This window comes from Pollicipes pollicipes, unplaced genomic scaffold, assembly GCF_011947565.3.
Source record: "Pollicipes pollicipes isolate AB1234 unplaced genomic scaffold, Ppol_2.1 Scaffold_7261;HRSCAF=8764_pilon_pilon_pilon, whole genome shotgun sequence".
Classification (NCBI taxonomy): domain Eukaryota; kingdom Metazoa; phylum Arthropoda; class Thecostraca; order Pollicipedomorpha; family Pollicipedidae; genus Pollicipes; species Pollicipes pollicipes.
This window is the reverse complement of record NW_023597054.1, coordinates 43,726,257-43,747,535: the sequence shown is the minus strand read 5'-3', so window position 1 is coordinate 43,747,535 and position 21,279 is coordinate 43,726,257. Positions and strand designations below refer to the sequence as shown.

Sequence of the window (21,279 nt, the reverse complement as noted above, 5' to 3'; positions counted from 1 at the left end):
AGTAGCACCTAGTTTGTGGATGTGCAGCACTTGAGAATGTTCTTGTGATAATTATTATATAATACTTTGGGTGATGAGGACATTGTGTGCCGGGCAGGACAGTGTGCAGATTGTAAAAAGATTGCTGGCAATTGTTTCATAATTTTTTATCATAAATGATTATTTTAATCAGGATAAGGATTACCCCTTACTGATGATATTGCTTAATCCTTGCTTGCTAGGAGGGGCAAACTCATTTTTCATGGACCTTGACCATGACATTACATTTTTGGATGCTGCCAGGTCATTGACAAGCTGCTGGGCATTAGATCCTAATGGTGTCCTTCCATGGTCCATGTTGTAATGTGGGAAAATCTTATGTTAACCTTGTGAGCTGATTTGTTGCAAGAAAAAGGAGAAATTTAACAGGCCGATTTTCTCTTCATGCACTTTTTGAAAGTGCCATCCAATTGGGAGCAAACTAGCTTAGGAAGTGAGTTTTCATAAATTGCTTGTATCAGGGCAGAAAATGTATATGGGGATGGAAGAACCCACTTGAATCTGGGTTGAAATGTCTTCTAGTTCTGTTTTTTATGTGATGGAAGGGATGGGACAATGGTGTATTTTCCCCATATTTAGGCTGCCCAAGATGAATAAATTTGAAGCTGTTCCCTTGGGTAAAATAGTTATGTTCATCAGCAGCATGTGCCATGTTTGGGTTCATAAACTGGTTTTATCTTGACCTCCACAGGTTGTGCATGAAAGCTTTAAACAATAGCAGTGGGGTCCAGGCATTGAGGAGAATAAACAGTATTTGTTTTAATCATTTCATTTTTCACTATAAGGGGAAGAAATGCATGTTCACCAGTTCAAGATGAGCAGGACCAAGGGCAGCTCTTCCATAGCTGCTGCAGCCTGCATGGTCTTTGGGCATTCACAGCTTTGAGGAAAAGGTGTACTTTTCTAGAAAGGAATTAAAGGCCTTTCATGCCAAAGCCATGCACCCTTTAGAGGATATCATACACCCTGTTAAACAATGGACCTGTGAGTCATGATGGCTGTGATCCTAAGTTCTGCAGACAGCAGGAGGGCCATGTTCCCCTCTGCCTACCCCCACTCCAGGTTCTTCTCTATGAAGCCATGGAAGTGTTCATGTAGCTTCTTGTTTGTTTTGTCATCCAGGCTCAAGATCCTGCTGATTCCAGGGCAGGTGTGCATTGGACTGGAGTGAAACACACCTCATATGGAGATCCTACCACCCACCTGATGTGCCATGTGGCTACTTGACGACCTTGTCCATGCACCCAGAAATGCAGCAGAATGTAAGTGAGTTCCATGCCACTGACTTAGGAGTCCTCCACAGTTCATGTTACTTCTGAGATAAGTATCAGCGCCAGACATCTTCGGTAAATGTGTCGCAGGTGCAGCTGCTCAAGATGACTGAAACAGAGTCGCAGTCGTCAATGGACTACTCGGAGGACGAGGACGAGGACGAGAGTGCGCTGCAAGACTACTACCAGTTCGGATGTGACGACCTGGAGGAGGACACGTCGCGACAGAACCCCGAGTTCTTCCCGGTCGAGTGTCTCAGTGTCGAGGAGGTGGAGCGGCTCTTCAACGAGTGGGTGGAGCAGCTGAGCACCAGCCTGCAGGTGAGCCTTCCTATGCGCTGTGGTTAGCGCTGTAGCAGGTGAGCCCTCCCGGCAGTGGTTTCCGGCAGGCACAGGTCCGGGTCCGGCCAGACACAGGTCCGGGTCCGGCCACACGCAGGTCCGGGTCCGGCCAGGCACAGCTCCGGGTCCGCCCATACAAGTCCGAATTCTGTCAGACGTAGGTCTGGGCCTAACCAGATGTGACTCCTAGCCTCCATCAGTTCTTAAAAATGCGCACAAGTATGGTGTCATTTTTGACAAGTTAGAAATCGCACACTCTGTGTGAGTCTAAAATTCCCCTGCTTCGTCACGAATATGTTTACCACGGAACGGATCGTGCGCCCAATGCTCGGGAGTTTGTGTATTTCAAGGCTTTATTTGGAATCGGGGTTGAAAACAACACAAAGGACATTTCAGCGAAAGTTGCAGGTAGACGTATTGTCTTAGGCACCAGGATGCTGAATTATGGGTCATTAGCTGTGTGAGCCCACCAATTCGGTGTCCAGACTGTCCAAGGAGATTGTTTTTGTATGCAAGTGATCTGTTTTGTATGTTCATGTCATGAGAACTTATGAGCTCTGCATCCAGTCTTGCAGCACACCTTTTATATATCACCATCACATATGTGTGCCATGCCATGTATATGCAGCTCCATGTTTTATGTTTGTCATGATAGGCCACATTGTTTTGAGATACTCACATGCTATGGTATCACTAACAGCTTATCGCTCCCCCATGCTAGTCAGCACATGCTCCTGACAGAGCTACCTCTCCTCGCCGCTGCCAGGTGACGCCCTCGCTAGCCAAGCAGTTACTGCACTCCAACAGCTGGAACGCGGCCGAGATCGTGGCGCGGTACCGTGCTAACTCCAGCCAGCTGCTGGCCGAGGCGCAGATCAAGCCGCGGCCAGCGCCACCGCCGCCGGCCGCACCGGCCGCCTGTGTGCCGGGGCCCAGCCACGCCTCCCATCCGCTATCCGCTACCGCCGCCGCCGCTGCCGCTGCCTCCGTCGCAGCCGGTGCCGTGCTGCCGCCGGCCGAGTGTCCCGTCTGTGCGAGCGTGCAGCCGTCGAGCGAGTTCCGAGCGCTCGCCTGCCGCCACCACTTCTGCCAGGGCTGCTGGCAGATGCACTTCGAGACGCAGATCATGCAGGGTATCTCGCTCGGTGAGCACTGTCGGAAGGGGCGGCTGCGTGGTGGCAACGCGGGTCTCCTGAGAACGCTCGCGGTGCTTTTTGTCACCGTAGGCACCCGCATCATGTCGGGTCTTCCCAATGTGGATCCTATTTGTGTGATCTGTTGTCAACCGCTCTCTGTTTGCGATGTGTTCCTCGTCATCAAACTCGCGCCTCAAGAGACTTCATCTTAAAACGGTCTCTGTAGATGTCAAGTGTGCGTAATCGCATGTGTTAGCGTTGGCACAAGATTCCCGATCTTGCTCAGGGCAATGATTGCGTTCTTGGCTACAAGAGACACTGTACATTCGCACACGTTCTTCTCGTGACGCCCGTGGACTTTGTGACGCCTTGCTCGCCATCATCATGACGACTCGTGTATCAATACGTGTGCCAGGTATCGAGTGTATGGCGCGGCATTGCAACATCCTGGTACCGGAGGACTTTGTGGTGTCGCTGCTGACGCGGCCGGCGCTGCGCGGCCGCTACCAGCAGTACGCCTTCGCCGACTACATCCGCTCTCAACCGCAGCTCAGGTCAGCCGACGGTCGCCGATCTGGCCGCTGGTTTGGCTGCCGCTCTGGCCGCCGCTGTGGCCCCTACTCCGGCCGCCACGGGCCGTCTCCCAGACGGCCGATCTGGCTCGCTGCTCTGGCCGCCGCTCTGGCCGCCGCTGTGGCCCCTACTCTGGCCGCCACGGGCCGTCTCCCAGACGGCCGATCTGGCTCGCTGCCCAGTGCCAACTCTGTCAGGCAGGGTGCGGGTGTGTGCGGCTGCTGAGCCTTGGTGTCCGTGCGGGGCCGCGCTGGTGGTACGGTTAGCAGGCGGGTGATGGTAGCTGATGTGGGGTTGTCTCATGAACACCCATGAACAGGTGACCAATGCAGTCTGTGATCGGTCCCACTACAACAGACGGCGTTCTCCTGGTGTTTTAGGCGATTGTATGTTTGTTTCTTCTCCACAGATTTTGTCCCGGCCCGAACTGTCCTATAATAATTCGTGCATGGGAACCCAAGGCCAAAAGGGTAGTGTGCAGCAAGTGTAAAACCTCTTTCTGGTAAGTGCAGGGCGCATATGGAGGTTTTTCACCTGTGAGCTTACCTGTGTATGTGTCATTTTCGTGCTTAGTCTGGTGGGGCCGCGTCATTTCAACACTCGCTACGCTCGCCCTGTGTTTTGTTGTTTATGAGTTCAGAGTTCTTTGCTGAGTTATCGATGTTCCATGTGCCGGGAGGTACTAGTTAACGACGCTACAGAGCAAAAAAACTGGTAAATTGATTGGAATCGACATTTCAGCTGTGCTTATGATAACGAGTGCATCAGACAGCAGCTTCCGTTCACACGCAGCTTAGAGCGACGAGTGCGGTCAGGGTAGTCATTGTTTGCCGTATGTAGTTTAACTAGTACCTCCTGGTATATCGAAGGTCGGTAACTCAGCATACGAGCTCTGAACTCAAACTTAAAAAGAGCTGACGGCCTTTCCTGCTTACATCAAGTTGTTGTACTGTCCTGTTTCCGCCACCGTCGCCGGCCACTAAATTCAGAAACAACATGACTATGTACTATTAGCGTGTCACATGTTTGTCACGTGTGTGCCTATAAGACCGTGTGGTCAGAACTGGCAGCCCGGCTGTGCAGCCCACTTGTGCTGATGCGGGGCGACGTTGGCCAGTTTCCGGTGCGGCATCGACTACCACGCGCCAGCCGACTGCGACACGGTCAAGAAGTGGCTGACCAAGTGCGCGGACGACAGCGAGACGGCCAACTATATATCGGCCAATACCAAAGATGTGAGAGCGGCGACGCCCCGCGCGGCGGTCGGCCGTCCGGCCGCGTTCCGCGTCACGAACGCTGATCCGCGTCACGGCAACAGCTGCGTGACAGTGTGCGCGGCGTGCCGACGCTGCCCCTCGCTGCCCCGTGCACCTGGGCGCTGGGTGTGGATAGTTCGGTCACTGCCTGCCGCCGCCGCCGCTTCGCCTGGTGACGTGGTGTGTTGTTTGTTCCAGTGCCCAAAGTGCCATATCTGTATAGAGAAGAACGGGGGATGCAATCATATGCAGTGTTTCAGCTGCAAGTTTGAATTCTGTTGGATGTGTCTAGGTGAGTATGGGCTTTTTGTGGTTCTCCTGAGCTATGTTGCGTCTGTTCCCTATACTGGAATGGCTGGCTGTGGATAAGGATAACAGAGTATTGGTGCCGTCGGAAAGATCATCTTTTCTACTGTCTTGCATGCAACTTCTACTGTCTTGCATGAGGTCATGATAGAGTATGATCAAACTAGTATTTTTACATTTATTTATTCATGCTAACGCCTTCAGCACGCATAACCAAAATATTGCTAATTTAAGGCGAGATATGCGGACTGTCATCAGAACGTTTCCTTCAACGTTAAATCGCTGGTGTTTCCTCACGCTTGACTGATCTACCGATCTCCAATCTGATCTAAAAGATGTGCGGCGCTGCTCGTGACATTGTCGCCGACCCCGCCAGGCAATTGGAAAAACCACGGGTCCGAGTACTACGAGTGCTCACGGTACAAGGAGAACCCCAACATCGCCAGCGACTCGGTCCACGCCAAGGCACGCGAGGCGCTCAAGAAGTACCTGCACTACTACGAGCGGGTACGGGGCGGGGCTTGCCGCCGGCCCCGGTGGCCGGCCGACGTCGCCAAACGCGGCGCTGATCAGTCAGCCGCTGGCGGTGCGCTCGTGCTGAAGCCGGTCGGTGTAGCGGAAGCGTGCACCGTCCAAGTCAGCTGGGCGCGGTGGTTGTGGGGCATTGCTGCCGTGTGATTATTGATAATGATGCGGGTTTTAGGGCGCGCCGGCTGCTTGGGTTATAGGGCGCCGTTATTGTTAGGTAGTCATGCTGTTCTGCGGACACCTGAAAGTTCCCGGCGGTTTTAACACCGGACAGGTGCTCAGGTGTTCGCTGACATGATGCCCTGCGGTCGGCAGTGGGAGAATCACTCCAAGTCGCTGGCACTGGAGGCCCACACGCGGCAGAAGATCGTGGACCGGATCAACCAGAAGGTCAACGACGCCAGCGGCACCTGGATAGACTGGCAGTACCTGCTGGGTGGGTGTTAGGCGCGCGGCCCGGCCCAGGGCTCTGGCAGACTCTCGATCGGACCTCGGGCTTGCAGCATTCCGGGGGAGTGTGTGATGGCGTAACGTGAACTTCAGCCTTTGGCGCGAGTGCGAACCGGGCGGGAAAACTGAACTGGCCCGTGCCATGGACGCCGGTTATCAGACAAAGTACGCGTCATGCTCCGGCGAGTCGACTAAAATAATGGTAGAATGTGAACCGCGCTTTAACGTCATTGGACGGCGGAGCTCCCATTGAATCGCATGCGCCGTCAAGCAATGCCAGCCATGCTGGCCGGTGGGCGGGGCGGGCCGTCTGTACGGGGCGACTGCTGCTGTCAGTCCGCCCGTGCCTGCCGCCGGCCTGGTGACCCATCTCAGCCCCGGTTGCGCATCTATCGGGCGTGCACTGACCGGCGTTCGGCTTCCAGACGCGGCCGCGCTGCTGGCCAAGTGCCGGTACACGCTGCAGTACACGTACCCGTACGCCTACTACCTGGAGTCTGGCTCCCGCAAGGCGCTGGTGAGTGAAGCCGCGTGTCTGTGACATGTGAGGCTCCACGGGCGTGTCTTTCGATGGAGGAAACGACTGGAGTATGCTGACATTTTGAGTAAAGATGTTTGAGCGTTGTGCGGCGTGACTTAGAGCCGACTTTGCGTCTCGATGTTGGTCTTGAGCAATGATGTGGTGAATGACTCGCGCCAGACTAAGTGCGATAATGTCTAGAATGCACCAAGAGGCCACGACAGAAGCGGAGACCCACCTCCGAGAGAAGTCAGATGACATCGGGCTCGGTGCCGGGAGATCGCTCGAGCGAGCACGGCATGGCTGCCTGTCGCGCTGACGGGCTCGCCCCGTGTTACAGTTTGAGTACCAGCAGGCGCAGCTGGAGGCCGACATTGAGGAGCTGTCCTGGAAGGTGGAGCGCGCCGAGACCACCGACCGCGGCGAGCTCGAGAACCACATGAGCCGCGTCGAGAAGAGCCGCACCATGCTGCTGCGCGAGTTCATAGAGCCGTAGTGGCCGGCGGTGCGGCGCGGCAGCCGCGTGCTGCGGGCGGCGTCGGCTCTAGTTCCGGGGCGGCCCGAGGCGTCCGAGTCTCCTCTGCCGCGTCCCGGGGCGGTGCCGGCGCCGGCGCTGGAGCCGGAGCCGGAGCCGGAGCCGGAGCCGGAGCCGGAGCCGGAGCCGGAGCCGGAGCCGGAGCCGGACGGCGCAGAGTGCGCACGATACGCCGCCCGTGGACGCGGGAGAGCGGGGAGCCGACCGACTGTGGGTGCCCAACGCCTGACGCTCCCTCACTGAGATTATGCCGGTGACTAACACCCATAGGTTATGCGCTCACTCGAAACGCTGGGACCCGATGCGTTTTAACTCCCTCGAAATGACTTGGTACAATTCCGTCTTCAATTTACCTGCAGACCGCCTGAGGATTTTGCGAAGTGGCTGTTGGCCGCAGCTGCTGCTGTACATATGTCTACAGATGGGCTCATGCTGCGCTGGACAGGCGCGCCGGCGGCCCGGGACGTTCTGTCCACTGCTCTTCCGTTTCTTAGTGTGTGTGTTGAGTCATGGTGTCATACGTGGCCAGTGGCGCCTCGGCTCGTCACTCGAGGCGCGCGACCGGTACCGCATCGTGCGCTCTCGGTCAGGCGACGGGCGGCGGCCGCCGGGACGTCACCCACGCGCCCTTCAACCGTCGAGTGGCGGAGACTCGGCGCCCGTCACCAGTCGGCGGTTCGCTGTGCGGCGGCGCGTCTGAGCCGATGACCCTGCGGCCCTCGGCCGGCCGGCGCGGCGGCGTAACCTGTCTGTCTGGCCCATGTCCTGCCCGTGCGCGCGTGGTGCGCCAGCACACTTCGGCCGTCTTTCATCGTGTCTGCTGTAGGTGTGGTGTGGTGTGGTCACCGTGAGAGGCGCCGACGCGGCGTGTAGAATCTGCTCGATGTGGTGTGTGCACGATGTGTCGTAGGTGGCCAGCGTCGGGTCGCGGCATTTACAGAACATGCTTCGATTTGGAACGTTGGTGAGTTTGATTTGAAGCCGGCATGGAGTCAGAACCGGTGTCATTTCACAACCGTTGTCGTCGGAAACTGTTGGCGGTGCTCTGTCGCAGACGTCGCAGGACTACGACACGCAACAGAGATTAAGGCCGCTGGAGTACAGCGCTCTGCCCTGCCCCCTCCAGGCCAGGGTATGCAGTCAAACGCGGGACATGCCAGTGCCGACCACAGCAGCTGTCTGGTCACCTCAGTTCGCTATCACCCGGCTGTAAAGTTTCGTGGCTGTATGCTCCCTCAGAGATCTCTTTGGCGCCCAAGCACGGATCACGGCAAATGCTGGACTGTCCGCCGCGTGAGCGACTCGGCGAACCACCACGCGTTTCGAGTAGGCGGCACGGCCAGGAAGTCGCAATGGCCGCATCGAGTATTATGTACAAACGCAAAATGACGATAAAAACACTTTCGGAGACCAAAAAAGTGCGGAAACTGGGGGGGGGACGGTGAAGTGCACTGGGTGTTGTGATTTAAATAGGGTGATTAAGTCGCGTCAGCCAAATCATTCAGGTGACCGGTCGACCAGGCTGGCTGCTGCACAGAGCCAACACCCGTAGGTTTCCAGTCTGTCCGGAGGAGTTGCACGCCGAGCGAGCTCGTATGGTTTGCCACACCATGTGTGAGAACAAATCACAACTCTTTCTGAGTCAAGCAGGGAATCGGCATGGAAACGAAACCGTAGCCAGCTTCAACATGTGTATTCACGTATGATGCAAATGACGAGACGATAATGCCAACGCACGACTGGACACGGCGTGTCGTACAAACAATGCCGCTAAACCTAGAGTGCAACAATACAATAACGCAACGCTTGCTGGGGGCGGTGCGGACAGACGCGAGACCCCAGCTGGCGTGATGCTCAAACATCCCACGTCCGTCAGTCGCCCCCACAACGGCCCCAGCTGCGCCCTGTCCCTCGCGAGCCCCCGTCGCCCCTAACTGGGGCGAGTCCCGCCCGGTGGACCCTGGGCAGCCCTAGTTCATCCACTTGCGACAGTTAGGCGCCCCGCAGAGACACGGGATCTTGTTGCTGTCGTCCTCTATGTCGAACTTGTAGTCGTACGCCAGCTGAAAAGGCGGACAGCGCGTCAGCGGCGCCGGCCTGGCACAGCTGCTGACCACGACAGGCGGACAGCGCGTTAGCGGTGCCGGCCTGACACAGGTGCTGACCACGACAGGCGGACAGCGCGTCAGCGGCGCCGGCCTGACACAGCTGCTGACCGCGACAGGCGGACAGCGCGTCAGCGCCGCCGGCCTGGCACAGCTGCTGACCACGACAGGCGTGACCGCTCAGCAGCATAACAGCTCAGCCAATCTGAACCACAGCGCATCTGGCGCTGCAACGCGAGGATAGCCCGCTGATCACCTGTGGCGTGTAAGTGTGGTGCAAGTGGCCGTTTGTTTGAGTGTCAATGACCGCGCGTGTGCGCCGGGTGCGCGAGGCGGTAGGGGATCGTTATCACTTGAGGCGGTGCAGCCTGATCCGGGCATCTGCATCCAGTGGCTTGCACACCAGCACCGAATCGATGCCGGTCAGCGAATACGGGATCAGGATCAAAGGCCTTCACCATCACGCTCGGCCAGATTCAGCGCACATGGATACTGTCCACGGTCTGCAGAAGCAGCCGCGTTCACTGCATGAAAGTTGACTGATGGGCCACAACCGCAGTCACGAGAAGACCATGACCCAGTTATATGAGTAGGCCGTGACCCAGTCATATGAGTAAACCATGACCCAGCCATATGAGAAGACCATGACCCAGTCACGTGGGTGGACCGTGACCCAGTCACGTGGGTGGACCGTGACCCAGTCATGTGGGTGATGCCGCCCTCCGGCCGCCACCGACTCACCTCCTCGCCGCGCTGGATGCGTCGGTTGGCGAAGATGATGATCTTGTGGTGGCCGCGGTCCACCTCCACGCTCTCTGTGATGCAGTTGGGGTTGCACGAGTGGTTGATGTAGCGCGCCAGCCCGCCCGACAGCGTGGCGTCCACCACGTGGTTCTCGTCCACGCGGAACATGTAGATGCCTCGGTTCTGGGGGCAACGGACCGGCCAGCATCAGCGTCAGCGGAGGGCGCTCCGTCACCGCTGGCTTCCGCAGTCGCAGCTGAAGCAGCGCCGACTGGGATCAGCATCGCTCGTCCTGCGGCCACCGTGCCCGGCGCCGTGGCTGCCCGGTCCCGTGCAGCCGGCGTACTCACCGCCGCCTCGTAGCGTTTCTCGCGGCACTCGGCGATCTCGTTCCGAATCACCTCGCCGATGTACTCGATGATCATGGTGAACTTCTCGATGGGGCGCGCCGCGTACAGACCCAGGCCCTGGATCTTTGACCTGTCGACGCGGCCGATACGTCAGCGCGGTGTATCGGAACTCCCACCCAGAAGCAGCGCGAGAGGTCTGATCGCCACTCAACCATCACCCATAGGATGGTCGTCCGCCAGCGGCATCACGTCTTCGGTAGAGTATAACGCCCCCGACGGAGTGGGACACGGCTGCAGACCTTCGCATCATAGTTTCAGCTATGACGACAATAGTGACATCCGGTATCAGTACGATACGCCCCCCCCCCCTTCAGCGCCCGGCCGACAGCTCACCGCGCCAGGTAGACGTTGTTGCGCCACTCCTGCTTCATCTTCTTGTACTGGGAGCTGCGCGAGTGCACGTACTGTTTGGAGTACGGCGCGCTGCTGTCGCTGGTGTAGCTGCTATGCGCGAGCGCGCGCGAGTGGCCGCCGCTGGGCCGCTGCGTGTGCGGCCGCTTGAAGTGCGTGCGCAGCTTGGCCTCGGAGCGCGCGCAGCCGGTGGGGTTGATGGCCAGCGGCAGCTCGAGCAGCGGGTTCCGGCCGTACTTGAAGCGGTAGTCGGTGAGCGTGTCGATTCCCGGCAGCGACTCCAGGATCTTGATGATGCCCGGCTCGGTGAGGCCGAACAGGTCCTCGCCGGTCACGTACTGCGGGAACAGGCGCACCATGCCGGCCTCCTCGCGCGTCCGACTGAGCGGCTTCAGCACCTGCCGACGCGCGCGTCACACGGGCGTCAGACGGGTGTCACACGAATGTCACAGGCGTGTCAGACGGGCGTCAGGCAGGCATCACACGGTCGTCCGGCGGCGTGCAGAGCGGCACGCGAGCTGAAGGTGCCAGGCAACAGACCAGGCGCTCACACTTGCACGGCGGACCGCTGACCGTTAATTGAAGAGCCTCGGCCTGCAGAAGTCGTCTTCCAGTTTTCCAAACCATGAAAGCGCAGCGGAGGTTATTGGCCTGTTCCCAGGCACGGAGACCATAAGGGAAGCCCTCGTTCGCGTGCCTGGGACCGAGCCCCGGTCCTATGCACCCTCGCCTGCCCCCGAGGCCAGCGCCACTGAACACTCGCCTGTTTCCAGACGCCCAGGCAGGTGGCGTCTGTGAATGTGATCTCCTTGAGCGGCGGCTCCCGCACCACGATCTGGAACTCGGGCAGGCCGTCGCGCTCCTGGATGGAGCAGATGTACTGGCACCGCTTGTTGACTCGTCGGAAGCTCCAATACAGCCGGATCTGGCGGGCGGACGGACGGAGACGCGCGTCACATGAGGCGAGCAGGCGAGGCCTCCCACGCCCAGAGCTGATACCAGCGCGCAACAAACAATTCGGCCGCTTTCGGCGATCAGATTTTGCGAATAAATGTAGCAAAAAAGTGGCATGAATGTAGTCATGAGGAGAAATCACGAGTCTAGATAGATGTTAGATGATAGTCCAAGATGTTAAATGGACGCTACAGTTTTTTGATGAGCCATGGTCATGCACAGAATCCCCTTGCACAGTCAATGGTGTGGCGCTTGCAAGGACGCGCTTGAGTTGCCTCCGGCGCCATGAACGCCGCGCCAGACACACGGCCACTACCGATATACACGCATCAGAGGTGGCCAGTGCTGAGCAGCCGGCACTCACGATCTTGTATCCGATGGGGTAGATGTAGTTGCCGGTGTGGAAGGCGCTAAGCTGGTGGGGTAGCAGCTGGCCGACCGACAGGAAGACCAGCGTACCCACGCGCAACAGGTGAGACTGGTCCGAGCCGGCTTGGTGCATCACCACCGCCACCTAGCGGCCAAGGCCCGAGGCTCGTCAGACGCGTGGAAGACGAGCCCAGACCACCCGCTATCCCACCACAGTTGAAGTCCGGTTGAACGCACAGCGAGATCGTAACAAGAGCTCCTCTGCAGTCAGAGTGGGAGAGGCCAGTACACTCGGTGGCGCATCTCTCGGCCGAATCACAGCGTGCGCAGCGACCAGGCGGTCAGCCGGACGGCCCGCCGCCCGTCGCCGGTCTCCAGAGGCGGCGCACCTGCTTGTTCTCCTCGCGCTCGATGTAGACGCGCCGGTAGACGGCCAGCGTGGTCAGCTCGTTGTCCTTCTCGCCCTTGGGGATGTGCTCGCGGCAGAAGACGGTCTGCGGCAGCGGGGCGACCGTCTAAGCCGGCGCACGCGGCTCGCTCCACACAGCGGCACGGCCGGAGAGCGGTACTGGAGTGGCAGCTCGGCGGACCGGCGGCGGCGACAGCGCAGACACGCGCCGTGTCGGCTCAAAACCACGCACCGACACGGCGGGAGCATCGCCTTCCCCGCGACACTTGACTGCAGCCAAAGACACGCAGAAAGGGACCGGCTCAACTAGGACGAGCACGCAGGTACGCATCAGCTAACAACACGTCCCGCTGGTGCGGAAGGCCGCTCATGACAGCACCCCACTCGGCTGTAGGCGGTTCATGTCCACCGTTAGCGGGTGCACTAGTCCAGTCATTGCCGCGGTTCACCTTCAACCTGACCTCACCCTCGCACCAGCTACGGCTGCACATGACCGTCGCCTGCCGCGCGGCTCACCTTGTTCTTGTAGAACGTGCACTTGTCCTTGACAGAGCAGGTGAGGTGGTAGGTCTTGTCGCAGCGCACTTTGAAGCACTTGATGGAGGCGCCCGTCTCCTTGCAGAGCGTGCAGGCGGCGTTGAGCGACTTCTTCAGCGCCACGTCGACATTGACGAGCGAGCCACTCTCCGTCTCGTACACGTCGTCGGCCCAAAGGGCGCAGTTGAGGTGCACCCACTTGTCGACGTCGAAGTTGAGCAGGCGCGCCGGTCCGTCCGACATGGCGTCGCCGATCAGCTGGCAGAAGAGGCAGCGGCGCACCTCCTCCGGCATCCGGCTCGGCATGATGCAGATGCCCATCTGGAACAGCAGCTGCGGCGCGCGCGACACCGCCGCGTCAGGGGAGTTGCGCTGGCACCCGCCCGCAGTCAGCCCCTTCCGCGGGCCCGGCATCTCCGCGGCATTGATTGGGTGCCCGACGTGAGCGACTGGGCACTCTTTGTTCAAAGTGAAGAGTGATAGCTGCATCCTAGACAATGAGTTATTGCGAAGCGTGTGCGGTTAACGGTCATACGCGTCACATGCGGAAACGGCCATAACAAATAAACATCGGCGCCGCAGCCCCTCTCCCCGAAGCCTCCTACACGTCAATACTGACGATCCCCGTCCCCCGTCCCCAAACGTGGGCCCACCGAACCCCGCCGTCCGTCTGTCAGTCAGCCGGCCGGCCGCCGCGCCAGTCCCTGTGCACCAGCACCCACCTGCGTGAGCTCGTTGTCGGACGGCTTACGGTACTTCTTAGGCAGCCGGATGGCCTCTGACCAGGTGCGGTAGCGGATGTTCTTCCAGCGTTTGCCGGGCTCCTCTTTCCTGTCGCTGCCGGCGCCGCCCGACAGGTGGCGGCTCGAGTCGCCGGACTCGTGCCGCGACAGCTGCCGCTCGCGCACGCTCAGCAGCTCCTTGGTGAAGGGCTGCCGGGTAGGCAGACTGTCACACTCCGCTCTCAAACGACTCCAGGCTGGCCCATCGGGGTCACACACTCGTGGCTTTCGGCGCGCCGTAATGCGCACCTGGTGACTGCATGACAAAACTACGAGACTTCTGGAGACGCAGAGTCTCGCCCAACACGCAGACAAAAAGATCCCACAGCTGCCGTGTTTCCCAGCCTCGCCCTCAGCCAGCAGATGGCCGCCGCGCGCCCGTCGCCGCCGGCGCGCGGCCACTCACGTCGGCGCCGTTGGTGAACATGTCTCCGCCGGTATGGTCGACCACGGCGGCGGCGCGCCGCTCGGCGGCCGCCGCCGGCGTCAGCTGGCTGCTGGTGAACTGGCCGTAGCACGACTGGCTGCAGAAGTGCACCTCGTCCGCCAGCTGGTCGGCGTCGCGCACGAACGGCAGCTCCGTCTTGGCCTTGGTGATGATGTCGCTGAGGATGACCACCTCGCAGTACTGGCAGAAGCGCGCCTTGCCGTTCAGGATCGTCTGGATGTCGACGACTGCAGTGGCAGACGGTGTGGCTCGCGTCAGTTACAGGCTCGCCTCAGCTACAGGCTCACGGACGCCACCACCTCTGAACAGGATTGCCAGCCGCTCAGGCGAGCGGAAGGAGAGTCTCCTATTCTCAAAACCACCCCGTCATCAACAGCAGCACTGGCTTCGGCAAACAAAGCAGTTGCATTTACATGTCTAAATAATGATTCACGGGCGTGTTGGTATGGATGACGTTGGGAGTCGAGTGGCTGCCCGGTGCGGCCTGTCATGGGGACTCCGGCCTGACTGTACCACCTCAGCAGCCTGTGGTGGGGACTGGCCTGACCGCACCACCTCAGCAGAGTCCCGGCCGCCGCTCATCGTGCCTACCCCGCTTCGACACACGCACGCACGCACGCACGCACGCACGCACGCACGCACGCATGTATGCATGCATGCACGCACGCACGCACGCACGTCCACCCACACCCACACCCACACCCACATACCAGGGCCACAGCGGGGCTGGTGCGTCCCTGCCCTGCGCCGTCCAGCAGCTCCGCCCCGGGCCGCCGCTGACGGCAGCGGACGCGGAGCGGGCCGGGGTGGCGGACGCCTCGGGCCGGCCCCGGCACCTCGCACTCACTCTGGTCGCGGCCGTCCTTGCCGCGCGCCTGCCGGTACAGGCCGAGTCGCTGGCTGGGCGGCGTGCCGGTGCGCTCGATGACCTGGTAGCCGGACGGCGGCGAGATGTTCAGCAGCGAGGCCAGGCTGCGCAGCACGGCGCCCACGTCCTGCGCCTTCTCAGAGGTCAGCGTCAGCGTCACCGTCACCTGGCCGGAGTCGCGCGGCGGCAGCGGCGACTCGATGCCCAGGTGAGACTTGAGCGACAGCTCCTTATTCTCCTTGTCCTGCGGGACGGGGTGGGGTGGCGTCACCGGTCACATGGTCACATGGGTAACCGGACTTCTGTGGGGGAAGGGGGCGGAACGGACGCATGCTGCACGGTTCGCGTCGACTGCGACACCGTGTGACCTCGTCAATGGAATCAGCTGTTTAGTGAATTCCCAGGGAGCCCTTGCGCGCAAAACTAATGCCTCGACTTAGATTGACCACTCCGTCCAATGACAACAGCACACCGCGGTGTAAACAGGGTTCTACACTTAGCATGCTACTAACCCAACGCCTTCGACGCTCCTGGTAAGTACATACACTCGACATGCCGCTGCACAGCCCCGCTGACCAGCCCGGGGACGCTGTCGCGGCGTCTCGGGGCTCGGAGCCGCGTGCGCCGAGCCCGGGGCGGCGGCGCCGGTGACTCACCATGCCGTTGAGCTGGCTGCTGGTGACGCCAGGCCGCGGCCGGACCGGCACGGGCGCGATCAGCGGGATGTCAGGCGAGGCGCAGCGGGCCCGCTCCGGCGGCTCCAGCCAGTCGTCCTCTATCAGCCGCAGCCCTGCAGCGCCGACAGCGCAGTGTCAGGTAACGGCGGTCACGGCCGCGCTGCGTCAGCAGGCCGGGCCAGCTGAGCCGGCGGCAAGACGAAGCGATGAAAACTAACGTGGATTTCTCCCAACTCCACCAATTCCAGCTTCGACCTCAACCGTACAAACACTCCGGATCGGACGAGAATAGCACCATTCCACCGCTACCTGGCTGGACACGTGCTAGCGAGGACGAGGAGCGCGAGCAGCGGGAGCAGACGGCCGGCGCGGCGCGAGTCGGCGGTCGGACCCGGCTCGGGCGTACTCACAGCTGTCGGGCAGGAGGACAGGAGGCGCCAGGAGAGCGGGAGCGTCCGGAGGCGGCTCCAGGCCCGCCGGCATAGGAGAGGACAGCCCGTCGGCCCACGGCGGCGCCGGCCGACGGCAGGACGGGGCGGCCGCCGGCCACGGCTGCGGATTGGACGGGGTGGCGGCAGCCGGCGCCGCAGTCGGCCACTCCGCCGGTGGGCACAGCAACGGGTCCGTCTGGTACAGCACAGCCCCAGACTGGTACGGCTCCGCGGCGGACTGGTACGGCTCCGGGGCGGACTGGTACAGGACAGGAGTCGGCTGACGCGGCTGGCTCAACTGCTGGTAAGGCGGCATCGACGCGAACTGACTGCGCTGTGTGGGTGCCAGCTGGTAGGGAGGTGCTGACTGTGCCCCGGACTGGGGCACCAATCCTGACTGGTACGGCGGATGAGGTCCAGACTGGTACAGCGCACGTGCGGTGTTGTGGTACGGCAGCGCCGCTGACGGCTGCTGCGCCGGTACCAGTGTCGGCTGGTACGGCATCGCGGCTTGATACCGCAGCGGCACTGGCTGCCGGTACTGAGCCGCCGGCGTCTGGGGACCGTGCTGCGCCAGTGCCGCTCGGTAGCCCGCCCGCGCTCCGTGCCGCTGCGGCAGCGGGCCTGCTGGGCGACCGAGCTCTTGCTGCTGCAGCCGGCCGCGCGGCGCCAGCTGCGGCAGCCAAGCCAGCAGCCGGTCCAGCGCCGCGTTCAGCAACGGTTCCGGCAGCTGCCGGCTCAGCAGCTGCCGCGGATCGGACAGCAGCCGCTGCAGCAGCGCCAGCTGCAGCTGCGAGGGTGTCTGTCCGCGCACCAGGCCGTGCAGCGCCGCCAGCACCACGGCCGGGTCCACACCGGCCAGCAGCGGCGCCTGCTGCTGCTGCGCCGACGGCTGCGGCGACAGCGGTGGCGGCGGCGCGCCCGGCGGCGCACGGTACTGGTGGCGCCACATCATCTGCAGGTCGAGCGGCCCGAGCGGCAGCCAGCGGCCGTCGACGTCCAGCTGCGGCCCGACGGCCGGCTGCGGCGGCTGGCCGAACACGCCGCTCGCCTGGCACGAGCGGCAGCGACAGGGCCGGCGCGAGCGGCCGCCGCGCGCGCGGCCCCGGCCGACCAGCGGCGCCTCCTGGCGGGGCCGGCCGTGGCCGCGCGCCCAAGGCCGCACCGCTGGGTGCGTCACCATGGCCGGCCGGCTGCAGCCGCGCTGCGGTCCAATGAACACACGCGTGAAGTTGCGGCTACCCTGACCGAGACGGGCATGCGGCGGGCCCGGGCCCAGCATTTGCATACGGGGCCGGCCGTCCATCGGCCGCCGCAACTGCCGCGGAGGCGGAGGCGGCGGCGTGGGTGGGGGCGGCGGAAGCGGAGGCGGCGGAGGTGGCGGCGCCTCGGGCCGCGCCGGCGGGATGACACGGATACGGATGATGTTGGGCGGCGGCCGGTCCGGCTGCGACTGCTGGTGCACGATCAGCCGGCCGCCGACAATAGAGGCGGTGCCCAGACCGGCGGCCGGGGCGCGACTGGCCGAGTCGGTCATCGCCGCCGCCGCCACCGCCGGGCCGTTGACGATCAGCAGCGGCTCGGAGCCGGCCGACGTCGGCGCCTCCCTGGGCTCCGCGCCGCTCGCCGCGGCAGCCAGCGGCGGCGCAGCGGGGACGTCCCAGTCGGCGGTCGCGCCGGCCGGCTCGGCCGCGGCCGGGCAGGCGGCACGGCCGGCCGGCGCCGGCTCGGCCTCGGCCGCGTCACTGGTGACCGGCGTCGCCGGCTGCGAGCCGGCCGCCGAGTGGCCGCGGCTGTGCTGCTCCAGAAACTCGATAAACTCGGCGTCGGCCGGCTCGTGCTGGGCGTGTGTGCGGACAGCGCCGGTCGCCGGCTGGAGGGGCGAGTCGGCCACCTCCGGGGAGCTCGTCAGCTCGGGCACCAGATCGATCAGACTCCAGGGCGCCACCGACGGACTCGAGTGCGCTGGGCTCGGCTGGCACATCTCGGGCGCCGGTTCAGGCTGCTCAGCTGGCTCCGACGGGTCGGCCAGTTCGGGCTGCCTGATCAGATTGGCCTGCCCAGTCGGTCTGGGCTGATCGGCCAGTTCGGACAGCTCGGCCAGTTCGGACTGCTTGGCCAGTTCGGACTGTTCGGCCAGTTCGGGCTGCCCGATCAGATATGTTTGCCCAGTCGCTCTGGGCTGCTCGGCCACTTCGGGCCGCGACGCCGCCGGCTCTGGGGTGGTCTCCACCTCCTGCAGGGCCGCTAGCTCCGGCTGTCCGCAGGCCGCCTCCGCCGCCAGCAGCACATAGGTCGCTGGATCCTCGGCCGGCGCCGGCGCCGGCGCCGGCAGCGGCAGCGGCAGCGGCAGCGGCAGTGACGGCGCCGGCGGGGCCCGCACCGCCGCCACTGCCGGCTCGCAGTCCTGGAAGACGACGATGGGCGAGACGTTGCGCGCTGGTGGCGGCGGCTCGTCGCCGGAGTGCGAGCCGCGCCTGCCGCGCGGCCGGGCGTCGCTCCAGCAGCGGCAGGGCGGCCGCGCGCGCCGCCCGCCCTCCGGTTGGCAGTAGTTGTGCTCGAGCTGCGGCGGCGGCCGGCAGAGGTGGCCGGCGCCCGGCGGCGGCGGCGACGGGTCCGAGTCGGAGCAGGACTCGTCCGAGGAGCAGGGCGTGATGGAGGAGGAGTAGCAGGCGCGCGGACACGACAGCCAGCGGCGGCCGCGGCCGCCTGGCGCCCCATCACGCAGCCACCGGTCAGCCAAGGTCAGGTCAGGTCATATCCAGCACGGGAATCAATAGCAGGAGCCATGCGCAACGATGGGTCGCATGCTAGAAACCTCAGACGGGGACATGGCGAGGTGCTTCTCACTGCAGGAATAATGACAGGAGTAAGGTGCTCGCAGGAATAACGCCAGTTAAGAACGTGACATTGGGAACCACAACGGGGACGAGGCGGCAATATCACACAGGGGTCTTTTACTCGCCACAAGATTACCGAAGACATTCACCACGGGGTGAGAAATGAAGGCGGGTAGCCGGAGAACACGCCCGATGGTCGCCGGGCAGAGCGGCCGAGGGGCAGAAGGTCGGGACGGGTCCAGCGTTCGGCCGTCGTTCCTACCGGGGTATCTGTAGCTGCAGTCGGGCACCACGGTCTCCGGCGAGGACGAGCTGATGACAGTGTCGGGCGAGTCGGCGTCGCGGGCCGGCGTGCTGCCGCCGCCCGAGAGGCCGTCCAGCCGGCCGCGGCGGCACGGAACTGCAAACGGGCCGGCCGCCGTCACTCGGGGCGGGCCACCTAACTGGTCAGGTCACTGTGCGGGCCAGCTGTGACGATGGCCAGCTGATCACAGCTGACCATCATCAGCTGACCATCAGCTGACCAAAGCTGGCCATCCGGACCAGCGCAGGCGTGGACAGCGTTTCCAGGCCAGTGACGTGAAGGATCGGGCGCGGCGGCACGGCACAGAGAAAGGCACGACACGAAAAGTGTCTTAGGACATATTGCTAAAACTCGAAATGTCAGATGCCACACCACACCACTGATGCCACACCCGCCACCGACACATAAGACTCATACGACCTGCTGACTCATAAGACCTGGCCGCCTACAATCTGCTGCGGCCACCGCGCAAGACCCAGCTGCAAGCGTCGCCCAACCGTCCGACTCACTGATGTCGTCCTTCCTGCCAAACTCCTGCTCGTAGAAGCCGAGTATGGTGCGTCCCAGCGTGTGCGTGGTGGGCAGCGGCTGCCGGTCGCCGAACGGCCGCCGACTGTAGTAGTCGCCGGCGCCGCGGCGCGCCTCCAGCGTGTCACCGTCGCGCAGTCGGAGCTCGCCCAGGCGGGGCTCGTAGTCGGGCCGGCCCAGGTTGGCCGCCTGCGGCCCGGCGCCCGGCGGCGCCACCACGCCCAGGCTGGCCGGCACCGGCGGCTCCTGCACCGACAGCGTCGGCAGCGCCGCCAGCTGCGACATCAGCGTCTCCAGGAACGCGTCGTAGTCCTCCTCCAGCTTCGACCCCTGCGCGGTCGCAGGTCAGTCAGCGCGCGCGGGAGGCGGGAAGGGGAGAGGGAGGGGCCATTCCGCAGGCTGCTCACGGACTAATGATTCACAGAGCGACGCACAGCCTCTGAACAGCCCGATAATAATGAGCGTTAAAAGTTTCCTGTCTACTTGTAAAATAGCACGAGACGTGAGCAACGGCAGCGTTCTGGCGTACCTTCCTGGGCCGCTTTTTGGACGTGCCGCCCTCCTTGCCCTGCGACTGGCGACGCTTCTGCTGGTACTGACGCCGTTTCTGCTTCTTCATCTCCTCAGCCTCCCGGGCCCTTTGCAGCACTGCAGGCAGACAGATGTCCTCAGAGCGCAGCACAAGCAAGTGTAGCAGACAGCAAGAAGGCTATCTAAATCATCTTTCCTCCACCTGCAGCCGCGCACACGCCTCAGTTCGGAAAACACGCAGCCCCAATTTACTAGCCGCTGCCGAACACCCCCGGCAGCCGACCACCACCACCAGCGGACCAGGCGTCACTTACCGTCGGGCGGCAGCGTTGTGGAGCTGGTGGGCGTTGTGGCAGAGCTGCAGGGCAGAGTGCCGGCGGCTGACGCGCCGACCTCAGCCCCGGGCGGAGTCTGCGGGGTGCCAGCGCCGTCGCGCACGGCGGCGGCGGCGGCGGCCGGGCCCGCCACACCGGCCGTGCCCACCTGCGGCGACAGCGTCACCGGTGAGGAGGAGGCAGAGGACGCGGTCGGGACCGGACCCGGGACGAAGGCTGGTGTCGACGCGGCGGCGGCGGCGGCGACGGAGGCCGAGGCGGCGGCGGCGGCGGCGGCAGAGGCGGCGGCGGCAGAGGCGGCGACAGGGACAGCGGCCAGGGTGGCGGCCGGTGCGGCCGGAGCGGCGGCGGGAGCAGTGACCGGGATCTGGGGGTGAGGGGGAGCGAGAGTCGGGGTCGAGGTTGGGGTCGAGGTCGAGGTTGGGATCGGAATCGAGGTCGCGGTCGGGGTCGAGGTTGGGGTCGGGATCGAGGTCGCGGTCGGGGTCAGGGTCGGAGTCGAGGTGGGGGTGGAGACGGGGGTGGAGATGGCGGCCGTCGCCGGCAGCGCGCTGACGGTGCGCACCATGCCGAGTGAGAGCGGCCGCGACGCCACCAGGCCGCTGGTGGTCACCATCACCACCTTGGTGACCACCACCAGGCCGGCCACGGCCGTGTCACCGGAGCTCAGCTGCCGGGAGAGCGCCGGCGTCACCAGCGG

At 62.8% G+C, this 21,279-nt stretch overlaps 2 protein-coding genes across 4 annotated transcripts in view; one reads left to right on the top strand and one right to left on the bottom strand.

Annotated features, from left to right (window-relative positions):
* Positions 1-7,916, top strand: part of LOC119111780 (putative E3 ubiquitin-protein ligase ariadne-2) — a 43,539-nt gene extending 35,623 nt beyond the window's left edge. For 2 of the 3 annotated variants that reach the window (XM_037235600.1, XM_037235601.1), the window contains exons 2-11: positions 1,401-1,631; positions 2,419-2,797; positions 3,204-3,342; positions 3,771-3,863; positions 4,479-4,596; positions 4,816-4,909; positions 5,300-5,430; positions 5,767-5,887; positions 6,327-6,418; positions 6,762-6,917. In XM_037235600.1, the coding sequence (XP_037091495.1) occupies positions 1,416-1,631; positions 2,419-2,797; positions 3,204-3,342; positions 3,771-3,863; positions 4,479-4,596; positions 4,816-4,909; positions 5,300-5,430; positions 5,767-5,887; positions 6,327-6,418; positions 6,762-6,917 (1,539 nt within the window). In that variant the 5' untranslated portion in view covers positions 1,401-1,415. Of the gene's footprint in view, positions 1-1,400; positions 1,632-2,418; positions 2,798-3,203; positions 3,343-3,770; positions 3,864-4,478; positions 4,597-4,815; positions 4,910-5,299; positions 5,431-5,766; positions 5,888-6,326; positions 6,419-6,761 lie in introns of all 3 variants that reach the window. The other variant, XM_037235602.1, reaches the window with a different exon arrangement.
* A 722-nt stretch (positions 7,917-8,638) lies between these two features.
* LOC119111483 (histone-lysine N-methyltransferase 2D) overlaps positions 8,639-21,279 on the bottom strand; it is a 45,234-nt gene continuing 32,593 nt past the window's right edge. The window contains exons 33-49 of the mRNA XM_037235301.1: positions 21,097-21,249; positions 20,559-20,694; positions 20,243-20,361; positions 19,695-20,043; positions 19,144-19,281; positions 15,590-15,723; positions 14,913-15,177; positions 14,024-14,292; positions 13,558-13,767; positions 12,815-13,168; positions 12,279-12,383; positions 11,885-12,034; positions 11,330-11,491; positions 10,549-10,964; positions 10,156-10,285; positions 9,803-9,988; positions 8,639-9,019 (exon numbers count right to left, since the gene is read on the bottom strand). Of these exons, the coding sequence (XP_037091196.1) occupies positions 8,927-9,019; positions 9,803-9,988; positions 10,156-10,285; positions 10,549-10,964; positions 11,330-11,491; positions 11,885-12,034; positions 12,279-12,383; positions 12,815-13,168; positions 13,558-13,767; positions 14,024-14,292; positions 14,913-15,177; positions 15,590-15,723; positions 19,144-19,281; positions 19,695-20,043; positions 20,243-20,361; positions 20,559-20,694; positions 21,097-21,249 (3,369 nt within the window). The 3' untranslated portion in view covers positions 8,639-8,926. The remainder of the gene's footprint in view (positions 9,020-9,802; positions 9,989-10,155; positions 10,286-10,548; positions 10,965-11,329; positions 11,492-11,884; positions 12,035-12,278; positions 12,384-12,814; positions 13,169-13,557; positions 13,768-14,023; positions 14,293-14,912; positions 15,178-15,589; positions 15,724-19,143; positions 19,282-19,694; positions 20,044-20,242; positions 20,362-20,558; positions 20,695-21,096; positions 21,250-21,279) is intronic.